The 18,724-nt window shown below is 36.0% G+C and overlaps 1 protein-coding gene across 3 annotated transcripts in view; it reads left to right on the top strand.

The window, feature by feature from the left end:
• The window catches only part of TRPC1 (transient receptor potential cation channel subfamily C member 1), a 64,186-nt gene that overhangs the window by 22,707 nt on the left and 22,755 nt on the right, over positions 1-18,724 (top strand). For all 3 annotated transcript variants that reach the window (XM_029214832.1, XM_029214831.1, XM_029214830.1), the window contains 4 exons: positions 4,955-5,086; positions 7,293-7,488; positions 11,546-11,882; positions 18,304-18,443. In XM_029214832.1, coding sequence (XP_029070665.1) covers positions 4,955-5,086; positions 7,293-7,488; positions 11,546-11,882; positions 18,304-18,443 — 805 coding nt within the window. The remainder of the gene's footprint in view (positions 1-4,954; positions 5,087-7,292; positions 7,489-11,545; positions 11,883-18,303; positions 18,444-18,724) is intronic.

Raw genomic sequence — 18,724 nt, 5'->3', positions numbered from 1 at the left:
TGGACAGGTTGAGCAAGATCACACATGTGCACGTTGTATAAGGTGTATGGTCTGGGCTAGACTTGAGAATCTAATTTTCAGCATATGCCTTTATGTATATATTATCTACATAGTAGTCAAATATAGTTGAAATAGTATCAAGTATAGCATTTACTACAGAAAATGTGGTTTGGAAGTCCGAGGTCATCCGTTGACATTGTTTTCTAGTTAAGGATTGTTGTGCAGTATATTTGAAATTAGCTTTAAAGCTGTAAACCATCCACCCTCCCTCCTTCCTCACCTTTCAACAGATAGTCACAAATCCATAAATTGGAAAAGTCTCCTGGGAATCAATTTAATGTTTACTTGCAGAGATTGTACTGGATATTTTTTCTATTTTTTAAAATTAATTAATTTATTTTTGGCTGTGTTGGCTCTAGAGCACAGGCTCAGTAGTTGTGGTGCATGGGCTTAGTTGCTCTGGGGCATGTGGGATCTTCCCAGACCAGGGCTGGTACCCACGTCGCCTGCATTGGCAGGCGGATTCTTAACCACTGCGCCACCAGGGAAGTCCCTCTATTTTCAAGTCTATTTTACAATGAGATCTGTGTTTCTCTTTGATAAGATCTGGTTAATAGCTATGCCAATTTCATTTAACTTTTTAGTTTTAAAATGACTGGTCTATGGGGAATTCCCTGGCAATCCAGTGATTAGGACCCTGCTTTCACTGCCAAGGGCAGTGTCAGTGAAGTTGATAGGGCAGTTTCAGTTCCTGGTTAGGGAACTAAGATCCTGCAAGCCGTGCAGCTTGGCAAATAAAATAAAATACTCTATAAAATGACAAGCAGAAATGATCTTTAAGACTTCTTCTAGTATTAAAATCCTTTATTAATACTAAATATAAATATTTTTCAAATATTATTAAATATTATTAGGTATGCTTATTAAATATGTGTGTAGTTTAAGCAGTTGGAGGTGAGGGGTTGGAGCTGGAGAAAACACTTTACCTGTCTTGGTTTGAGGTGTGGAAAAAGCTTGTTTTGAAAGTTTTTAGAGGAGCTGTGGCTTGAGCTCAGTGTTTAATAAGTATGGATGAGAATTAACAGGTAAAAGGCATTTTACACAGTATGTGAGTGTGGTTTACTTAGGGATGGTCTGGTATATCTGTTGAAGACATTGAGAGAGTTTGTTATTGATGTTTGAGAAAACAGTTATAGCAAATGTCAAAGGGATCTGACTGAAGTCATTTCCAGGAATTGCTAAGCAGACCTGCAGGAGAAAAGGAAGCTAACAAATGAGTATGGGATGGGTAAAGGTTTCAGTGACGTTGAAGAGTTAGTATACTAGCAATAAGGAAGAAAGGCAATCTGTATTTCTAAGATGTTGGGTTTTAAATTTCAGAGATGATGCAGTGCCAGGTGATGCAGTCTTGCCGTTTGCAACAACGTGATGGAGCTTGAGGGCATTATGCTAAGTGAAATAAGTCAGACGGAGAAAGACAAACACCATATGATTTCACTTGTATGTGGAATGTAAGACACAAACAAACAGTCTGTGAGTTAGTTGGAGAAGGCATTCAAAGTTGCAGCCATTTCTCAAGAGTTCCCTTGAGGAACTTTTTCTTTTTATCAGACTTTCTAATGCTTGGCACACATGCCTAATTTTTTAGTCAGCCAGGGATTTGTGGAGACTATATATGAATCCTTGTATATCTTTTCTCATTTCCAAGATCTCCCTATTAAATTTCTGATTGGTCCACTCTTTGTCTCAAATCGGACTGCAAGCTTGGTCTTGCAAAGCTGCAGGTTTTCCTTGTTCATCTCTACTAAGTCTAATCCTTTCAGCCAGCAGAGCTGTAGGTTTTTGCTTCCCAGTGAATTGATTTTTACCCTTTTAGCACAAAGATACAGATTTACCAGCTTCAGGCTGGAAAACTGCAGTTCTCATTGAGCGAACTGGAGGCAGAGGTGAAGAGGTAGCCTCAGGTGAGAAGGCTGCGGATTCCAGCCATTCCTGCCTGAAGCTCTGGCAGTTTTCCAATAATTGATTCTCAATAGACAATTTCCAGTGACCTGAAATAGTTGATTTTTTAAAAAAAAATTTGTCCATTTTTATGCATATATTTTGTGTAGTGAAATCACTGACCTCTTCATATCCCACCATTACTTTTTTTTTTTTTTTTTTTGCGGTACGCGCCTCTCACTGTTGTGGCCTCTCCCGTTGCGGAGAACAGGCTCCGGACGCGCAGGCTCAGTGGCCATGGCTCACGGGCCCAGCGGCTCCGCGGCATGTGGGATCTTCCCGGACTTGGGCACGAACCCGTGTTCCCTGCATCGGCAGGCGGACTCCCAACCACTGCGCCACCAGGGAAGCCCCCACCATTACTTTTGATAGTGTTTTGAATACCAAAAATGACAGATTTAATAAAGCGAGGCAGCCTCATTACTTTTGAGATTATATCTAATTGCTTTCCATACTATGGCTATTCCATTATTACTCCAGCATAGTTGGTTGCCACCAGTACTAGCAGTCACTCTTCCTGTGCATTTTGTCACTAATCCATATTTTGAGACATGACTATGTAGGTTAATACAAAAGTCATTTTTAGAGACAATCTGATAAAATTAATTACTCTAAAAATTAATTGCTATGATGGAAACAGAAAGATAAGTTACTCAATTATATATATTTTTCTCAAGTTTTTGGACAGTTTTGGTATAGGCAAATACCTCTGTAGAAATCCTTACTTAAGATACAGGTAATTGTACTTGTTAATTAAATATCTAGATCAGAGCTGGATTTCATAAAAATTGTTTTCTTAGAAATGCATTATATAGAAAAAAATGCTTTGTATAGAGTCTATTTTTGTTTCTAAGTAAGACATGAGACCTATCAGGTAAATAAGGAATATTTCAATAAATTTGTTACATAAAAGTTTTAAATTTCCATACAGAAAAATTCCATTGCAAACAAAGTAAAAGACAAACAACCAACGAGAGAAAAGTATTTAAAACATTTTTGACTAGACAGAGGGCTAATTTCTTTTATATATAAAGAGGTTTTACAAATTGGTGATTTAAAAAAAAAAACACCAGAAAAATAGGCTAATGCAAATGAACAGGTAGTTTACAGACGTATAAACAAATAGTAAGCATGAAAAGATGCTTAAGCTTCTAAAGAAATTCAGAGTAATACAACTCTTAAAATTCCATTTTTCATCTGTTAGGGTAGCAATGTACTAATGAAGATGTAGGGGAAAATGAACTCTCCTTATTGTTAGTGCTTTGGAAACATCTACCAGAATTTAAAATGCACATGGTGTTTTATCCAGCAGTTCTGAATGTGCAAAGGGTATATGAACTAAAGAATAATCAGTTTTACATTATTTATGGAAGTAAAAAATCAGAAACAACCTAAAGTTCCATTAATGGAGATTGTATGGACTGCCATCAAATGGAAAACCATCCAGTTTTAGGAAATAATGAGATGACTCTATATGTAGTGACATAGAAATAGTTGTCCCTTCTAGAGAATGTCACATAGAGTGAAGTAAGTCAGAAAGAGAAAATCGAATATCGTATAATAACGCGTATATGTGGAATCTAAAAAAGTGGTACAGATGATCTTATTTGCAAAGCAGAAATAGAGACACAGACGTAGAGAACAAATGTATGGATACCAAGGGGGAAAGGGGTAGGGTGGGAGGAATTGGGAGACTGACACATATCCATTACTGATACTATGTATAAAATAGACAACTGATGGGAACATACTGTACAGCACAGGGAGCTCTACCTAATGCACTGTGGTGACCTAAATGGGAGGGAAGCCCAAAAGAGAGAGGATATCTGTATGTATGGCAGATTCATTTTGTTGTGCAGTGGAGGCTAACACAACATTGTAAAGCAACCATACTGCAATAAAAATTAATTTAAAAAAAGAAATAAAAAAAGAAAAAAAATTTAAAAAGTGTCTTGGAAATTCAGATGCAATAAATTTCACCTAAGAATTTTAGGGTTGTAGGCTTGTCACAAAAGTAGCATGAAAGCTGATTCCTTATGAATAACCAAAAATTGATAAAAATCAATAAATATAGAAAAGAAAAAAGAAGAAATAGTTGTCCCTGTACACAGTGTGTCTGATTATGTTTGTGTGTGAATAGAAAATATCAGGAAAGATTTTCATAACTCTCTGAAATATGACTTTCTTTGAGGAGTGGAGTTGGTGGAAGGAGGAGAATTGGGGAGCATTATGTTTCTAAACTGCTTGCTTTTTTTTAAACAAGCATATATTAAATTTGTATTTAAAAGAAAAAATATTTATATAATATCTACCAAATTTTAAATTAAGAATTATATATTTATAAATGAAAGAATTATAGCAAAATTTTTCTGACTTGGTTCCTATTTAGATATTGATTATAAACATTAATTAGTTTACGGAAGGTAAAGGGAATACTTTTCTATTAGTTAGAGGTTAGACATAAATCAATGATTTCATTCTTAAGATTTGAAAGGTCTTTCAAAAATAACCTGGTTGAATGAGTCATGTGTTATATATATGTAGCATATTAAAGTAAACTTATCACTGGGGAAGGAAAATTTAATGATCATCCATATCATATTCAAAATGTATTAGTTATTAACATATTTCATTTAAAATAATACTGAGTTCAGGAATAGAAATTTTTTAATTAAATTGAATTGAAGGATACAAAGTTTTGAATCTATGAAAACAAATACTAAAACAATTTCTTTATAAGCAGTAGATATAAAAAATTGCAATATTTATATTTCAAAATATTTATTTTTAAGTTTTTTTCTTTTTATGCAGGTTACCTTATAATAAGTATTTTATAGTTTTATTTTCTTTTAATTTTATAATACTTTAAATTTATGAAAATTATAGGCTAAAGATACTGATCATATTTATCTAATAAATTTGTTTTACATTATGGAATCAAATTTTATCACAGGTTTCGTCTTGATATATATCGCTGCTTGGCCAGTCCAGCTTTAATAATGTTAACAGAGGAGGATCCAATTCTGCGAGCATTTGAACTTAGTGCTGATTTAAAAGAACTAAGCCTTGTGGAGGTGGAATTCAGGTGGGAATGAATGGAAATTGTAAATTTTTTTTTTAAATTTATTTTATTTATTTACTTTTGGCTGTGTTGGGTCTTCGTTGCTGTGCACAGGCTTTCTCTAGTTGTGGTGAGCGGAGGCTACTCTTCATTGCAATGCAGTGGCTTCTCTTGTTGCGGAGCATGGGCTCTAGGTGCGTGAGCTTCAGTAGTTGCAGCACACGGGCTCGGTAGTTGTGGCTCACAGGCTCTAGAGTGCAGGCTCAGTAGTTGTGGCACACGGGTTTAGTTGCTTCACGGCATTTGGGATCTTCCCGGACCAGGGTTCGAACCCATGTCCCCTGCATTGGCAGGCGGATTATTAACCACTGCGCCACCAGGGAAGCCCTGGAAATTGTAAATTATCTCTTTGTTTTCCAGAATATTTTCAGCCTGAGTTTTTTCATAGGCCAAATTATCATTTATTTATCTACGTTTGATCCAAAATGACCAAACCTTGCTGCCACATACTTGGGATTTTCCTTTTCCCTCAGTGGAATAGACCCCAGTACCACTTACGTCACTCCTTCCCCATCTTCCTTCTTCCACTCTTCCACCACCCTTAAATCCCTACTTTGTTCAGCATTGCCGGAGGCATTCTAAGGCAGTGTGAAGAGTAGTGGGAATGGTAGCCTTAAGCAAGAAAAAACTTATTTATAACTGCTCTCTGTCCTACTCCCTTCATTCCTAGATTCTGTAATCATCCTTGGAGCCCGATCCTTCATAACTTTCAGAAGCATATAGAATGCTTTTTGTATGTCAGGGACATTCCACACACCCAGACTTTGTCCCTTTTCACTGTTTGGTGAGATTTTCTAGTAGGAGAAACATAGCATGTAGACATAAAATTGATTAGACTGCAACTAGATTCCTAGACTAAGAAGTAGGTAATACGTTGTTTGTTAAAGAAATTCAACTACTGGGCTTCCCTGGTGGCGCATTGGTTAAGAATCCACCTGCCAATGCAGGGGACATGGTTTCGATCCCTGGTCTGGGAAGATCCCACATGCTGCGGAGCAGCTAAGCCTGTGCACCACAACTACTGAAGCCCTCGTGCCTAGAGCCCATGCTCCGCAACAAGAGAAGCCACCACAGTGAGAAGCCCGCGCAATGCAACGAAGAGTAGCCCCCGCTCACCACAACTAGAGAAAGCCTGTATGCAGCAACGCAGCCAAAGATAAATAAATAAATAAATAATTTTTTTTTTTTAAAGAAATTCAACTACTTATTCTTAGGTAATTTTGGTTACATAGTAAGTGGCAAGAATGGATGAAAAAATGTTAGCTGGTGAGGAAAACTTTTTAATTCCTTGAGTTATAATTTTATGCAGCCAGTTCATGGAAAATCCCATTGGAAAAAAAAAATTAATCAATGGGAAATCTCCCTATTTTCCCTTCCTTTCCCTTTAAAAAAACTGAATGAAAAATTATTTTCTGAAATCTAACCCCAATTAATTCATAATTATTTATTTCTAACTTTATTCTTAAGTTGTTCCACTCAGGCATAAGCTTAATGTAATTGATATTTTAAAAAGGATTATCTACTAAAACTTCTTAGTTTCTCAGAAGTGATTTAGGCTTGCCTTTAATGAGCAGGTAAGTCCTAACTTTCAAGGAATAGTGATTCTGAAAGAGAATTCTGTACTAGGTGTGTTTCAGTGGTTTTCTTTCTAACTTGAATTTTGTTCAAATGAGCACTTTAAAAATGAAACAATACTATTTTAATATCAGAAGTAGCATAAACATGTTGTAGACTATCCTTGAAAAAACTTCCAGTTAAAAATTATATAATAATATTTATTGGATAGCATCAAGATATTACTATCTACTGTTTAGATAAATAATATAAAAGGAAGCTTTATACAAAACTATTATAGAATGAGGGCAAATGAGTTAAGTGAAGAGCTGGTTGGCAAATATTATCAGAACTTCTAGGAATATCAGTATATGTAAGAAAACATTGTGCTTACCTAAGATTATCAGTGTGAACACAGAGAACATAATTGTGTTACAATTTTCCCCAAAGCTATGGAGAGTTTATGCACCAGTAGGTTCCTTTGACTGTCAGCACAAAAGATGTTGTGTAGCAGTATCAGAATTAAAATGTTACTGAGTAAAAAATGTTCTAGTGAAAACAGCTTAATTAGAAGATGGAAGTGACATTTCTAATAATAGACTGTTGCACTTTGCAGGAATGACTATGAGGAACTAGCCCGGCAATGTAAAATGTTTGCTAAAGATTTACTTGCACAAGCCCGGAATTCTCGCGAATTAGAAGTTATCCTAAACCATACATCTAGTGATGAGCCTCTTGACAAACGGGGACTACTAGAAGAAAGAATGAATTTAAGTCGTCTAAAACTTGCTATCAAATATAACCAAAAGGAGGTATGAGGTTTTCTGTGATATATTTAAATTATTTCCTCCATAGTAGTCTGGTGGCTCAGAACAAAGGCTTTGGAGCAATACATCTAGGTTGAGATCCTAGTTCTGCTTCATAAAAACTGTGTGTCCGTGGGAAAGTTATTGAATCTGTCTGAGCTTTAGTTTTAAGAATTAATTAAAGATATATATATATTTAGAGTTTAGTACAATGAGTATAAGCATTAAGCAAGTACTCAATAAATGGTAGTTGCTATTATTTTTAACAATTAACATTAATAATATGGATGTTAATGTAATGTTTTTGCTATATAGTAGCTATGCAGGTAAGATTCTGTAGAGTAAATGCCTTCCTAATGAAGTTTCCATCTTGTGCTTTGTCTGTCATGGGTTTGTATTATTGATCGCTTATAAGTAGTCCTTTCTATAGTAATAGGGCCTTTCTGTTTAAAAGTAAAATATCAGATATTATGTTCCTTATTCTTATTTGTTAATTCATTGTGAAACCCAAAGGTGGAGAGACGTATGCTATGATAACTAAGTTGAATCTGGCTCTCTGGCATAATCCCTTCCTATTAAGGGAAATACCTATTTCTACTCCCCATACACTCACATGCACATGATTCAGGAACTTGAAGAAGGAAGGTATGCATTTTTAACTTCATTTTTTGAGATAATTTATTAGACCTGGATATTTATATGTAGATAATGATGTTCAGTAGAGGGTGTTGGTAAATGGTACTTTTAAGGTATTTCTTCTAAGACCCATTATTCTTACTATCAACATAGATATTGGAATAAAACTTGCTTATCAAATTTATATTAATATAAAAATGGGGCCCCAAACAGATTATGATAGAAGGCAAGATATAGGACCTTTGGTGCTAGGGACAGAGTTTTTTTCTGTTTTTTGTTTTTGTTTTTTTTTTTAACCGGTATGTGGGCCTCTCACTGTTGTGGCCTCTCCCATTGCGGAGCACAGGCTCCGGACGCCCAGGCTCAGCGGCCATGGCTCACGGGCCCAGCCGCTCCGCGGCATGTGGGATCTTCCCGAACTGGGGCACGAACCCGTGTCCCCTGCATCGGCAGCCGGACTCTCAACCACTGCGCCACCAGGGAAGCCCGGGACAGAGTTTTTGATTATCTTGGTTGACAGTTTGAGTCTCCCAATAGCTTTGTGACTCAGGAGATTGATAAAGGAATTATAAGATGTTTACTTTAAAATTACCTAGATTATAAAGCAGAAGCTAACACACCATTGTAAAGCAATTATACTCCAATAAAGATGTTAAACAAATAATAAAATAAAATAACCTAAATATTATATTTCTTATCTAGATCTCTGGCTTCAAATCCTATAATTTTTCTAGTACTCCAGCGTTCTTGCTTAAGGTAGACCATTTATAGGAAAAAAAATTAAGTACAAGAATTTGGATCAGTGTAGCTGTAAGATTATAAATCAGCAACATACCTATGTGGCTTTAAAAGGAAATAAATGCTAATATGTATATGTAGAAACAGAGAAAATAGGAACCCTGATGTAATCTTCCCCTAACATACATTTTGACTAGATCTTATGTTAATTTATTTACTTATGTGTTGCACAACCTAAAATAGACACAAAATACTAGAAAATGATAGAATGAAGATATAACAAAGATACAAAACCAACTTAAGTGCTTGGCAAAAGAACCTCAAAGAAAGGTGGAAAGAACCGAGATTATCCTGGTAAGGGAAGAAAAAACTAAGAGGCAGTTTCCTAATGATATATATATGTATTTCCCTGAAGAACTCACAGAGGATAACCAGGTGTTCCATTCTAAAGAAGAGTAGAGAAAAGGAAAAAGAAGTAGTGGTAATATTTTTAGTTGGAAGGAAGATACTCTGTAATTTTAAGAATTAATGAAAATGTAAATTAGTTTTTTAAACTAGATTTCTAAAAATAATCAAAGGGGAAGATAATATTTTTCCAAATAGTTGGTAGACTTTGTTCAGGTCATACATCCTGAATAACAAACTACTGTGATACTTAGTGGCATAAAACAATATTTCATGGTCATTTTGTAGTAATTTCATGATCATTTTATTATGCTCTTGGGTTCTTTAGGTCAAGAATTAGGAAAGGACACAGCAAGGCTGATTTGTCTCTGCTTCTCCATGTCAAGGACTCAGCTGGAGATAGCTCAAATGATGGGGGGCTACAGTCATTCGAGAGGCTTCTTCACTCATATGTCTGGTGCCTGAGCAGCAGCTGAGGATTCAAACAGGGAGCTCTGAGTGGGCTGGGCGCTCAGGTGGGTGGGTCCATAGAGGGTGGGTCTCCTAAGAACCTAGGACTGGAACCTTGGAGGGGCATGGCTCTCACGGTGGGCTGGCTGCAGGGGGATGGTCTGAGTAGCCTCTGAGGGCTGACCGGAGTGCCTACATGTAGCCTGGTCTTCTTCATAGCATGGTGGCTTCAGGGTAGTAGGACTTTTTACCTGCCAGCTTTTGGCTCCAAGAGCAAGTGTTTCTCAAATAAGGTGGAAGCTGAATGGCCTTTTAAGACCTACCTTCAGAAGTCACATAGCGTCACTTCTTCCAGAATCTACTGGTTAAAGCAATTATAAGCTTGTTGAATTGACGGGTAGGTAATATTGGTAGCCCACCTATTGATGAGAGGAGTATCAAAGAATTTGTGTCTATGTTTTAAAACCACCACAGACTTAGAACATCTCCAATTGAAAATTTGTCCTTCCAATTACATATTTAACATTACTGTTAATTAAATCATCATTATATAGTGGAATGGCAAGGGCAGCAGTCACGCCTGAGATTGCTTTGATACTCGGGGGAAGGATGAAACCACTAAGTTTGGGATGCTACTAAACTGGGTAGTTGGTGGGAAGAAAAGCTATTTTCCTCCCTGATATTTCCTCTTGAGGGACAAATTACGATTCCCTAACAACACTGGAATCTAAGCAGAAGGATAAATAATGAAGACTTAACTGCCAAAAATAGGTATAGTATTGATATATTAGGAAATTTCTTGATAAGCACAATAAACAACAACAAAACTCTGTCTACTTTTTTAAACTACGGTGTTGCGTTCTATAGATTATATTCTATCTTGGGATAAATCATTTTAAAACAGGACATTGACCAAATATTATTTAATATCTGAATGATATTATGATCACTTGTGCTTTACTTTGGTGATTTCAAACCTGATTACGTTATTGTGTCCAGAGTTATCAGAATCCTTAACTTATACTTCACAACGTGAGCATTATATTGGGAAAATATTGCTTCTGAATTTTGTAAACTAAAAAGCTTCGTAAACTGTGGTAAATTCATTTCTATACTTGAACTAGAATTTTCCTCTTATTTGGGAATATTTTTCCTTTTCTTCTCACATAGAATTCCATTTTAAGAAGATTTAAGAGTATCTTTAATACATTTTAAGAAATTCTCGGTGTTTTCGTGGAGCATAGAAATATCTGATGTTTAGACTTTAATTGCTTTGCTTTCTTGACATGTTGGTTTCTTGTAACTGAAATCATCAGTTTTCCTAGGCTGAAGTCTCTTTCTGTGGATTGTGCTTGTTAATTTTGAAATTTCATAAACACTGTTATGAGTCTTGATAAGTTAAACGTTTTGAAATGGCTGAGTAGGCTAGTAATAATCACTAATATTTATATAGTGCATGCTATGACCAGGCACTATTCTAAGAGCTTTACATTTAATCCTCATAACAAGTGTATGACTAGATACTATTATCCCCATTTTATAGATGGGGAATTTGAGGCTTAGAGAGATTTAAAAACTTGCTCAAGGTCATTTAGTAAGTAAGTGGCAGAGCCTGGATTTGAATCTAGGTAATCTGGCTCCAGAGTCTATGCTCTTAACCACCACACTCTTTTATTACACGTAAGAAAACAAAACAAAACAAAAAGAACTGGACTGTATAGAATTGATTTCAAACTATTATTAAAACTTTGACTATCAATTAAATAATAGTACTATCAGATCGTATTTACAAATTATATTTTACTTTTTTTATATGTGTGTGCTTCGTTTTCAGTTTGTCTCCCAGTCCAACTGTCAGCAGTTCCTGAACACTGTTTGGTTTGGACAGATGTCAGGTTACCGACGTAAGCCTACCTGTAAGAAGATAATGACTGTGTTGACAGTTGGCATGTTTTGGCCAGTTTTGTCACTTTGTTATTTGATAGCTCCCAAATCTCAGTTTGGCAGAATTATTCACACACCTTTTATGAAATTTATTATTCATGGAGCATCATATTTTACATTTCTGCTATTATTAAACCTATACTCTCTTGTCTACAATGAAGATAAGAAAAACACAATGGGGCCAGCCCTTGAAAGAATAGACTATCTTCTTATACTGTGGATTATTGGTAAGTATCAAGTTAGTTTAAAAAGTTCTGCCTTTATTTAGCCCATTAATTCTCCCTTGCTTGGTGGCATTATAAACTGCCTTCAACTTGTAATTTTACACTGTTTATACAGGAAGAATTTGAATGCTTCCATGATCATTGAAGACGTAACTAACATTTTTTTTAAAAGATAAATGTTCTTGAACTTGATGATAAGGAAGCAGATCTCTTACTTAATATTACTTAATTACATGGAAGTTAAAAATTCTTTGTCAGTTGCTAAAATTGTTCATGATTGTTAAAACAGAAAAACAAATTTTGCTGATGAATTTTTCTTGTTATAAGAATATGAACATTTTCTTAGGTATTTTGAAATGTAATGATACATTTTGTACTCGGTTGCATTTTAAGAGTTAACTATTTTGTTTTATTATATCATTAGCTTTTCTTTTAAGAACCTATGAACTTTTATAGTTACATATTACCTTATATAGATAAAACATTCCCTGGTGACTCACTCTATAAATCAGTTCTTTGTAATGGCAGCCAGATCTCTTTAGAAATGACAGTTTAAAAGAAAAAAGAGACATTTTATTTTCTAAAAATTGTTTTTTTTATAAGTATTATGATGTATCATAAATATTTTAATGATCTTCTGCAGTTTTTACTGCCCTTGCCCTTTTTGGGAGAGGTGGGAGGAGGAGGGAAGTTGAGGTATAATTACATTGTCTATTTATGCTCTTTTAATGACATCCCCTTTATTATTTCCCTCTGGATCTTCAACCTTGTTTTTAACCTCAGCATTTCCCACCTTTTCTTTTTCTTTACTATTTGCTATAGAGTAAAAGGAATACTGAAATTTATTCTTTTCTATGTTATGAAGCACTGATTGATTAATATGTTCTTGACTGTTTCAGTTATTAAATAATTTAAGAAGAGTTAATGTACAGTGCTCACTTTTAGTTCTTCAGATATAAAAGTGTATTTTGGGATTTTTATTTTTATTTGGAAATCAGTTCATTTCAAGTAACTTGATCTTACATCAGAGTTATGCATTAATGTTTAAAATTAGGTAGATACAGTAAAAATAATACACATTTGAACTTTAGGCTAAAGAGAATTAAATAATTTCTTCTTGTTAATATTTTCATGTTTCTGATATTTCCACTATCTTATCTAAAATTTAATATTTTAATTTAGGAAATAATTTATACTTTATCATATTTGACTCCAAATTGCATTGTTGTAGATCTTTTCAATGTGAAATTTGTTTATATTTTTAATTGGGTAGGTTAGGCTGAAAGGTATCTCTTAGAAGCACTTTTCCCCTTTATTTAAACTACTTCTGAAAGATTGTAATATATACCTTAGTCATAAAAAAGGGAAAATTTATATCATTTATCTATAACCTATTGTTTAAATAGTAGTGAGAGAGAAAAAATATTTTCTTTGTTTTGTAAAATGAACGTCTGTAGCCAAGTCTGTATAAGAAGTAAAGTTTATATTTCTTAGCAGTGAGTAAAAACTCACTGAAGTCAGAGAGTCATACCACTCCTTGGATAGCATAAATATTGCTGCTTTCACTGAATTTCACAACAAATGGTAAAACTGTGGCTACTCTTTTCTAATCACAGTGGCCCTGAACACACACACACACACACACACACACACACACACACACACACAATATTATTAATTTTCTAAACATATTCTGTCTCAGTAGAAGAGTGCAGTATGAATTATGCCATTAAAATTCCTGGAAGTATTTTTCTTTTCTCAGCACAGCTTCTGCTTTGAAACAGATATGAATAAACCTTGCCAAGGATGTTTTCTGAACCTGTTATGTCTTTAGATCGCTCTGACTTCCTTAAATATATAGATCTGAACTTGCTCTAAGGAAACGTGTAGGAATCATTTGCCTACTTGTTCAAAGTCACTCCTTGGTTCAATTTACTTTTTCATGCAGTGAGCACAGGGACTTCTGACTCATGATGCCTGGCTTCTGTACATTTGTTTCCTGTTCTTTTCCTTAGCCCTCCAGGAAAAAAGTAGGGTTAAATTATAAAAAGCAAGGTAGAAAAAAAGAAAACAATGTGTTGATGAATCCACAGACTATTAATCGTATCCATTTACTTAATTTTTTACCATTGGAATATAATAGAACAGCCCTTACAGAAATGTATATTTTGAAATGTTGTCTACCTACTTTGTCCAAGCACAGGCAGAAACAGATATGGCCCAACACTTATGGAGCTTATGGTCTAATTATTGTTTAAAAGAAAAACACCCAATAACTTGAAAATCACACAGATAAAATAAAAAATTACATGAGCTAAGTGCTACTAAGTAAAGGTCTTGGAGCTAGGAGAGCAAGCATTTTATAAGGGCATTTTACCTACTCAGGGGGTTGGAAAGTCTATCTTGAAGAAGTGATAAATAAGCTAAGATTTAAAGGATAAATAGGAGTCCACTTGGAGAATTGGGAAAGAAAGGTATTGTAGGAGAATTGGGAGAGAAAAATATTCTAGGCTGATGTAAAAGTTACATTCAGGGGCCCTGTGGCAAGAGAGAGCATGGCGCAAAGAAGGGACTGCGTAAAGGCTGGAGGCAGGAGGACAAGGGAAGTGGGATTTGAGATGAAACTATAGAAGTGGATGTTATACTAGACCATGGACAGCCTTGTTGGCCATATTAAGTAATTTTGACTTTATACTAAGAGCAGTGGAAAACCACTGGCGTTTTTAAGTAGGTGGGTGACATCATCAGATTTTCATGTTGAAAAGATCGTTCTGGCTACAGCGTAGAGAACGGGTTGGGAGGAAGGGCTGCGGCAAGAGTAGGTGGAGGGAGACCGATAAGGAGCCTGTTGCAGTACTCTAGATGAAAGCTGATGGTGCCTTGGACTGACGCCGGTTGCCATAGAAAGAGAAGGAAACAGATTCGAGAGATATTTACAAAGTAAAGCCAGTAGGACATGGAAATAAATAAATATATATATATATATGAAGTGAGGGAGGAGGAAATTATTAAGCAACTAAGTATTCTAGAAGAGTACTAGGTTTGGGGATTTGTGAAAGAGTAGATCCTGAGTGTGGTTTTGGGTATGTTGAAGTTGAAAAGCCTTAGAGAAATTCAAAAGAGATGTCAGTCAGACAATTGGATATCATTGTCTAGAGCTCAAGAAGAAGTTTAAGCTTGAGTTAGCAGTATGCAGATAATCTGCATATATGTTGTAGATGAAACTGTGGGCACACATGAGACACTTGAGAAAGTATAAGATGAGAAGAAGAGAGGACCTAGGAGCAAGCCTCGAGGAATTCCCAGAATGATGGGATTACAGTTTGCTAATCTTAACTAATTCTAAAAAACAACAAAAAAGGACCCCAAAATGTAGTCCATTGATTGTGTAGTGATTGCATTGCTTATAATAGTTTTAAATTATTGTGTTCTTCCAATCCAGCTCAGAAATGTGAAATACATCAAGTGTATTAGCTTCACTTTGGTGTGGGATATTGCACAGGAGCTGGGAAACTGTCAGTGGTACTTAATATTCTTTCATATGTCTGCCTTTCTTGATCAAAATCTTCTCCAATTCATGTTGTAATTTTTGTCAAGCGTTCCCTTTAGGTATAATATTACATTTTACAGAAATAAAACACTTATTTCTGTAAGCATCTTTCTTGGCTTAGTGTTCTACTGTTACAGTGTTTGGGTTAATAAAATGTAAACGATTTGGTTTAACATTTTTGGTTAGTTTTTATCTATTCATTTTAAATAGAAGCTCATCCAAGTGGAATTTTTAAAAACTGTTTTCCCTGTCAGACCTGCAAATATTTCAAAATGTTTTTCTACATAAAATATGGGTACTGTATAATTAAGATGTTACGAACAGATATTTTGAGAATACTTCATGTGTTTCCCAGGGGTCTTACTCTGTACACTGGTAAGTCAGAGGATGATTCTGATTGGCTTAACTTGATCTTCATCCATATTTAGGTTGTAGCACTCTGTTCTTTTGTCACTTTACATTCTCCTTAAAAATACCTTAGTGGGGCTTCCCTGGTGGCGCAGTGGTTGAGAGTCCGCCTGCCGATGCAGGCGACACGGGTTCGTGCCCCGGTATGGGAAGATCCCACATGCCGCGGAGCAGCTGGGCCCGTGAGCCATGGTCGCCGAGCCTGCACGTCCGGAGCCTGTTTTCCGCAACGGGAGAGGCCACAACAGTGAGGGGCCCGCCCACTGTTTTAAAAAAAAAAAAAAAAAAAAAAAAAAACCTTAGTGGAGGAATGTGTCATAAAGCTATTCTTGATTGTAGTACTGTTCTCCGTTACTCCCAGGAATATATAACTATGGAGAAACTTCTGGCCAAAGAAGGGGAAGGGAGTTATTTGGTTCGGTTGGTTTTTATTTATGTATATTTATTCACTGAGCAAATTTTTGAGCACCCACTGTGTATCAGCCACTATTTAGGACATTGGTTGATAAAACAAAGATTCTTACCCTTGAAGAGTTTACCCGAAGTGGGAGGAAGGTAGTCAGTTAATAATAGACATAATAAGTAAACTATATCCATTGTTTAAAAGTGATAAGTACTAAGGGAAAAGATAGAAGAGTTGGGGGATTGGGAGTGAGGGGCACGGGGTTTGCAATTTTAAATAGGATGATCAGAGTAGGTGGTGAGCGAAGATGCAAAGTGAGGGAGTTAGCCAAATGGATGTCTGGGTGAGGAGCTGCCAGCCAGAGGGAAGAGCCCATGTAAAGGCCCTAAGGCAGGAGTCTTGTGTGTTCAGAGAACAGCAAGGAGGCCAGTAGTGGAGGGAAAGATTGATAGGAGAGGAGATCAGAGAGAAGAGGTAATGTAGGGCCTTGTAGACCATTGTAGGGAATTTGGTTTTGACTCTGAATAAAATGAGCTGTAAGGGAAGGTGCAATGCCTACTCTGCAGTCAGCAGCGGTAGTCTTAGGTTCTCATTAACATTCGCACTCGCCGGACACGATAGGCAAAAACTTGGCACCAGATTTACTTACCTTTGGAAGATAGAAGACAGGAAATAGAGCATGTCAGCGTGACAGCTTCAAATATATCTTTATTGGCAGTTTTTACAAAAGACGGGGCTGCTTCCCAGCCCCATAGGGGCACACTCAGTTGTGTGGAATGAGGCCATATTCATGGGTGTGGGCTACCCCAGCCAAAGAAGCCTGAAATCTACCAGGATTTCTTATAAATCCAGCAGGATATCTTAGAAAGCCTCAGAATGTAGCTCCCACTACATGCACACTTTACATTAAGAGAGACATCACACAGAGAAGCTGAGGCCTGTGCTTCTCAACATGTTTTCATATAGTCCTGGTTGGGTATACTTTTAGGGTCTATGAGTCCACTCATAGTCCTCCAGTCCAGATGCAGTTTCCCAATCAGTGGTTGTTTTTATAACAATCTTGAACACAGCTGACCTTCCATATTTTTCTTAATGTAGTATGTTTCCAAGGCGACACTTAAATAGATGATAACATGAGATTTTCTTCCCATGGGAAAAGAGTTCTGTCCTGCAGTTAATTCTTTCTCCTCTGGGAGTTACTACAGTGTTTTGAGGAGAGAAGTAACACTTGCATTTTAAAAGGATTACTCTGATTGTCATGTTGAGAATAGATTTTAGGGAGAACAGGGTAGAAGCAGGGAGACTAGGCTATTTCAGTAATTCAGGCCAGAGAAGATAGTGGCTTGAAGTTGAAATAGTGGTGAGAAAGGTTAGATCCTAACTATATTTTGAAAGTAAAGCCAGCAGGACTTACTACTGCATTGAATGTGTGATTTAAAAGAATATCAGTCAAGGATGATTCAAGGACATTGAGAGTGAGCAGCTATGATGGGGTTGCCATTAAGTGAGATGGGGAAGTCTTCAAGAGCAGTGAATTTGGGTGCAGAGATTAGGAGTTCAGTTTGGACATGTTAGGACATCCAGTTTGAGATGTAGAGTAGCCAAGTACCTATACAAGTTAAGTTTAGGAAAGAAGTTTAGAGATATTTATTATTATGTAAATACAGGTTGAGTTCAGAGATAAAAACTTGAAAGTCTATCACATAGATGGTATTTAAAGCCGTTAGACTAGACTGGATGAGGTCACTATAGGAGTGAGTGTAGACAGAGAAAAGAATCAGGAACTGAGCCTTTTGGGGGTTTTGTATTTAACATCAATTTGCTTTCTTATGCTTGTTTCACATCATTTATTAAAATCCCTCTCTGGGAAAGATATTGTCATATGAAACTTAAGGTTATTTTCTTTCATATTTTAAGAACATTTTACTGAATGTTATTTTTTTCTTCTGAATGAGGCTACAACTGACAGGTGTTGTTTATTTAGTACTTTGAGTCTTAAGGTATTTTTTAGTTTATTATTGAATGAAGAGAGCATTATCTGATTTTTTTTCTTCCTTTTTTAGGGATGATTTGGTCAGACATTAAAAGACTGTGGTATGAAGGGTTGGAAGACTTTTTAGAAGAATCACGTAATCAACTCAGTTTTGTCATGAATTCACTTTATTTGGCAACCTTTGCCCTCAAAGTGGTTGCTCACAACAAGGTGACTATTAACTATGTCAACTGGAGGCACAAGTGAAATTTATTTAGGAAAAACCCAGGATATTTAGCTATGTATCTCAGAGTTATTTTGGCCCAAATCTGTGTCTGATGTGTTTTCATTCTAAACCTATCCTTGTGCAAGGGAATAGTACACATTGTTTCCTTCCTTTCTAATAGCTTCAAGGGTGTTAATTACCATTAAATGTTCGTTACCTATTTTATGCCAGGCACCATGGTTGATACTTGCTATACTTTATCTCATTTTATTCTCACAGGGATTCT

Source organism: Monodon monoceros, unplaced genomic scaffold, assembly GCF_005190385.1.
Source record: "Monodon monoceros isolate NGI ecotype Baffin Bay Population unplaced genomic scaffold, NGI_Narwhal_1 Super_Scaffold_11, whole genome shotgun sequence".
NCBI lineage: Eukaryota > Metazoa > Chordata > Mammalia > Artiodactyla > Monodontidae > Monodon > Monodon monoceros.
Note: the sequence above shows the minus strand (reverse complement) of the source record. Positions and strands in the feature narration are given on the sequence as shown.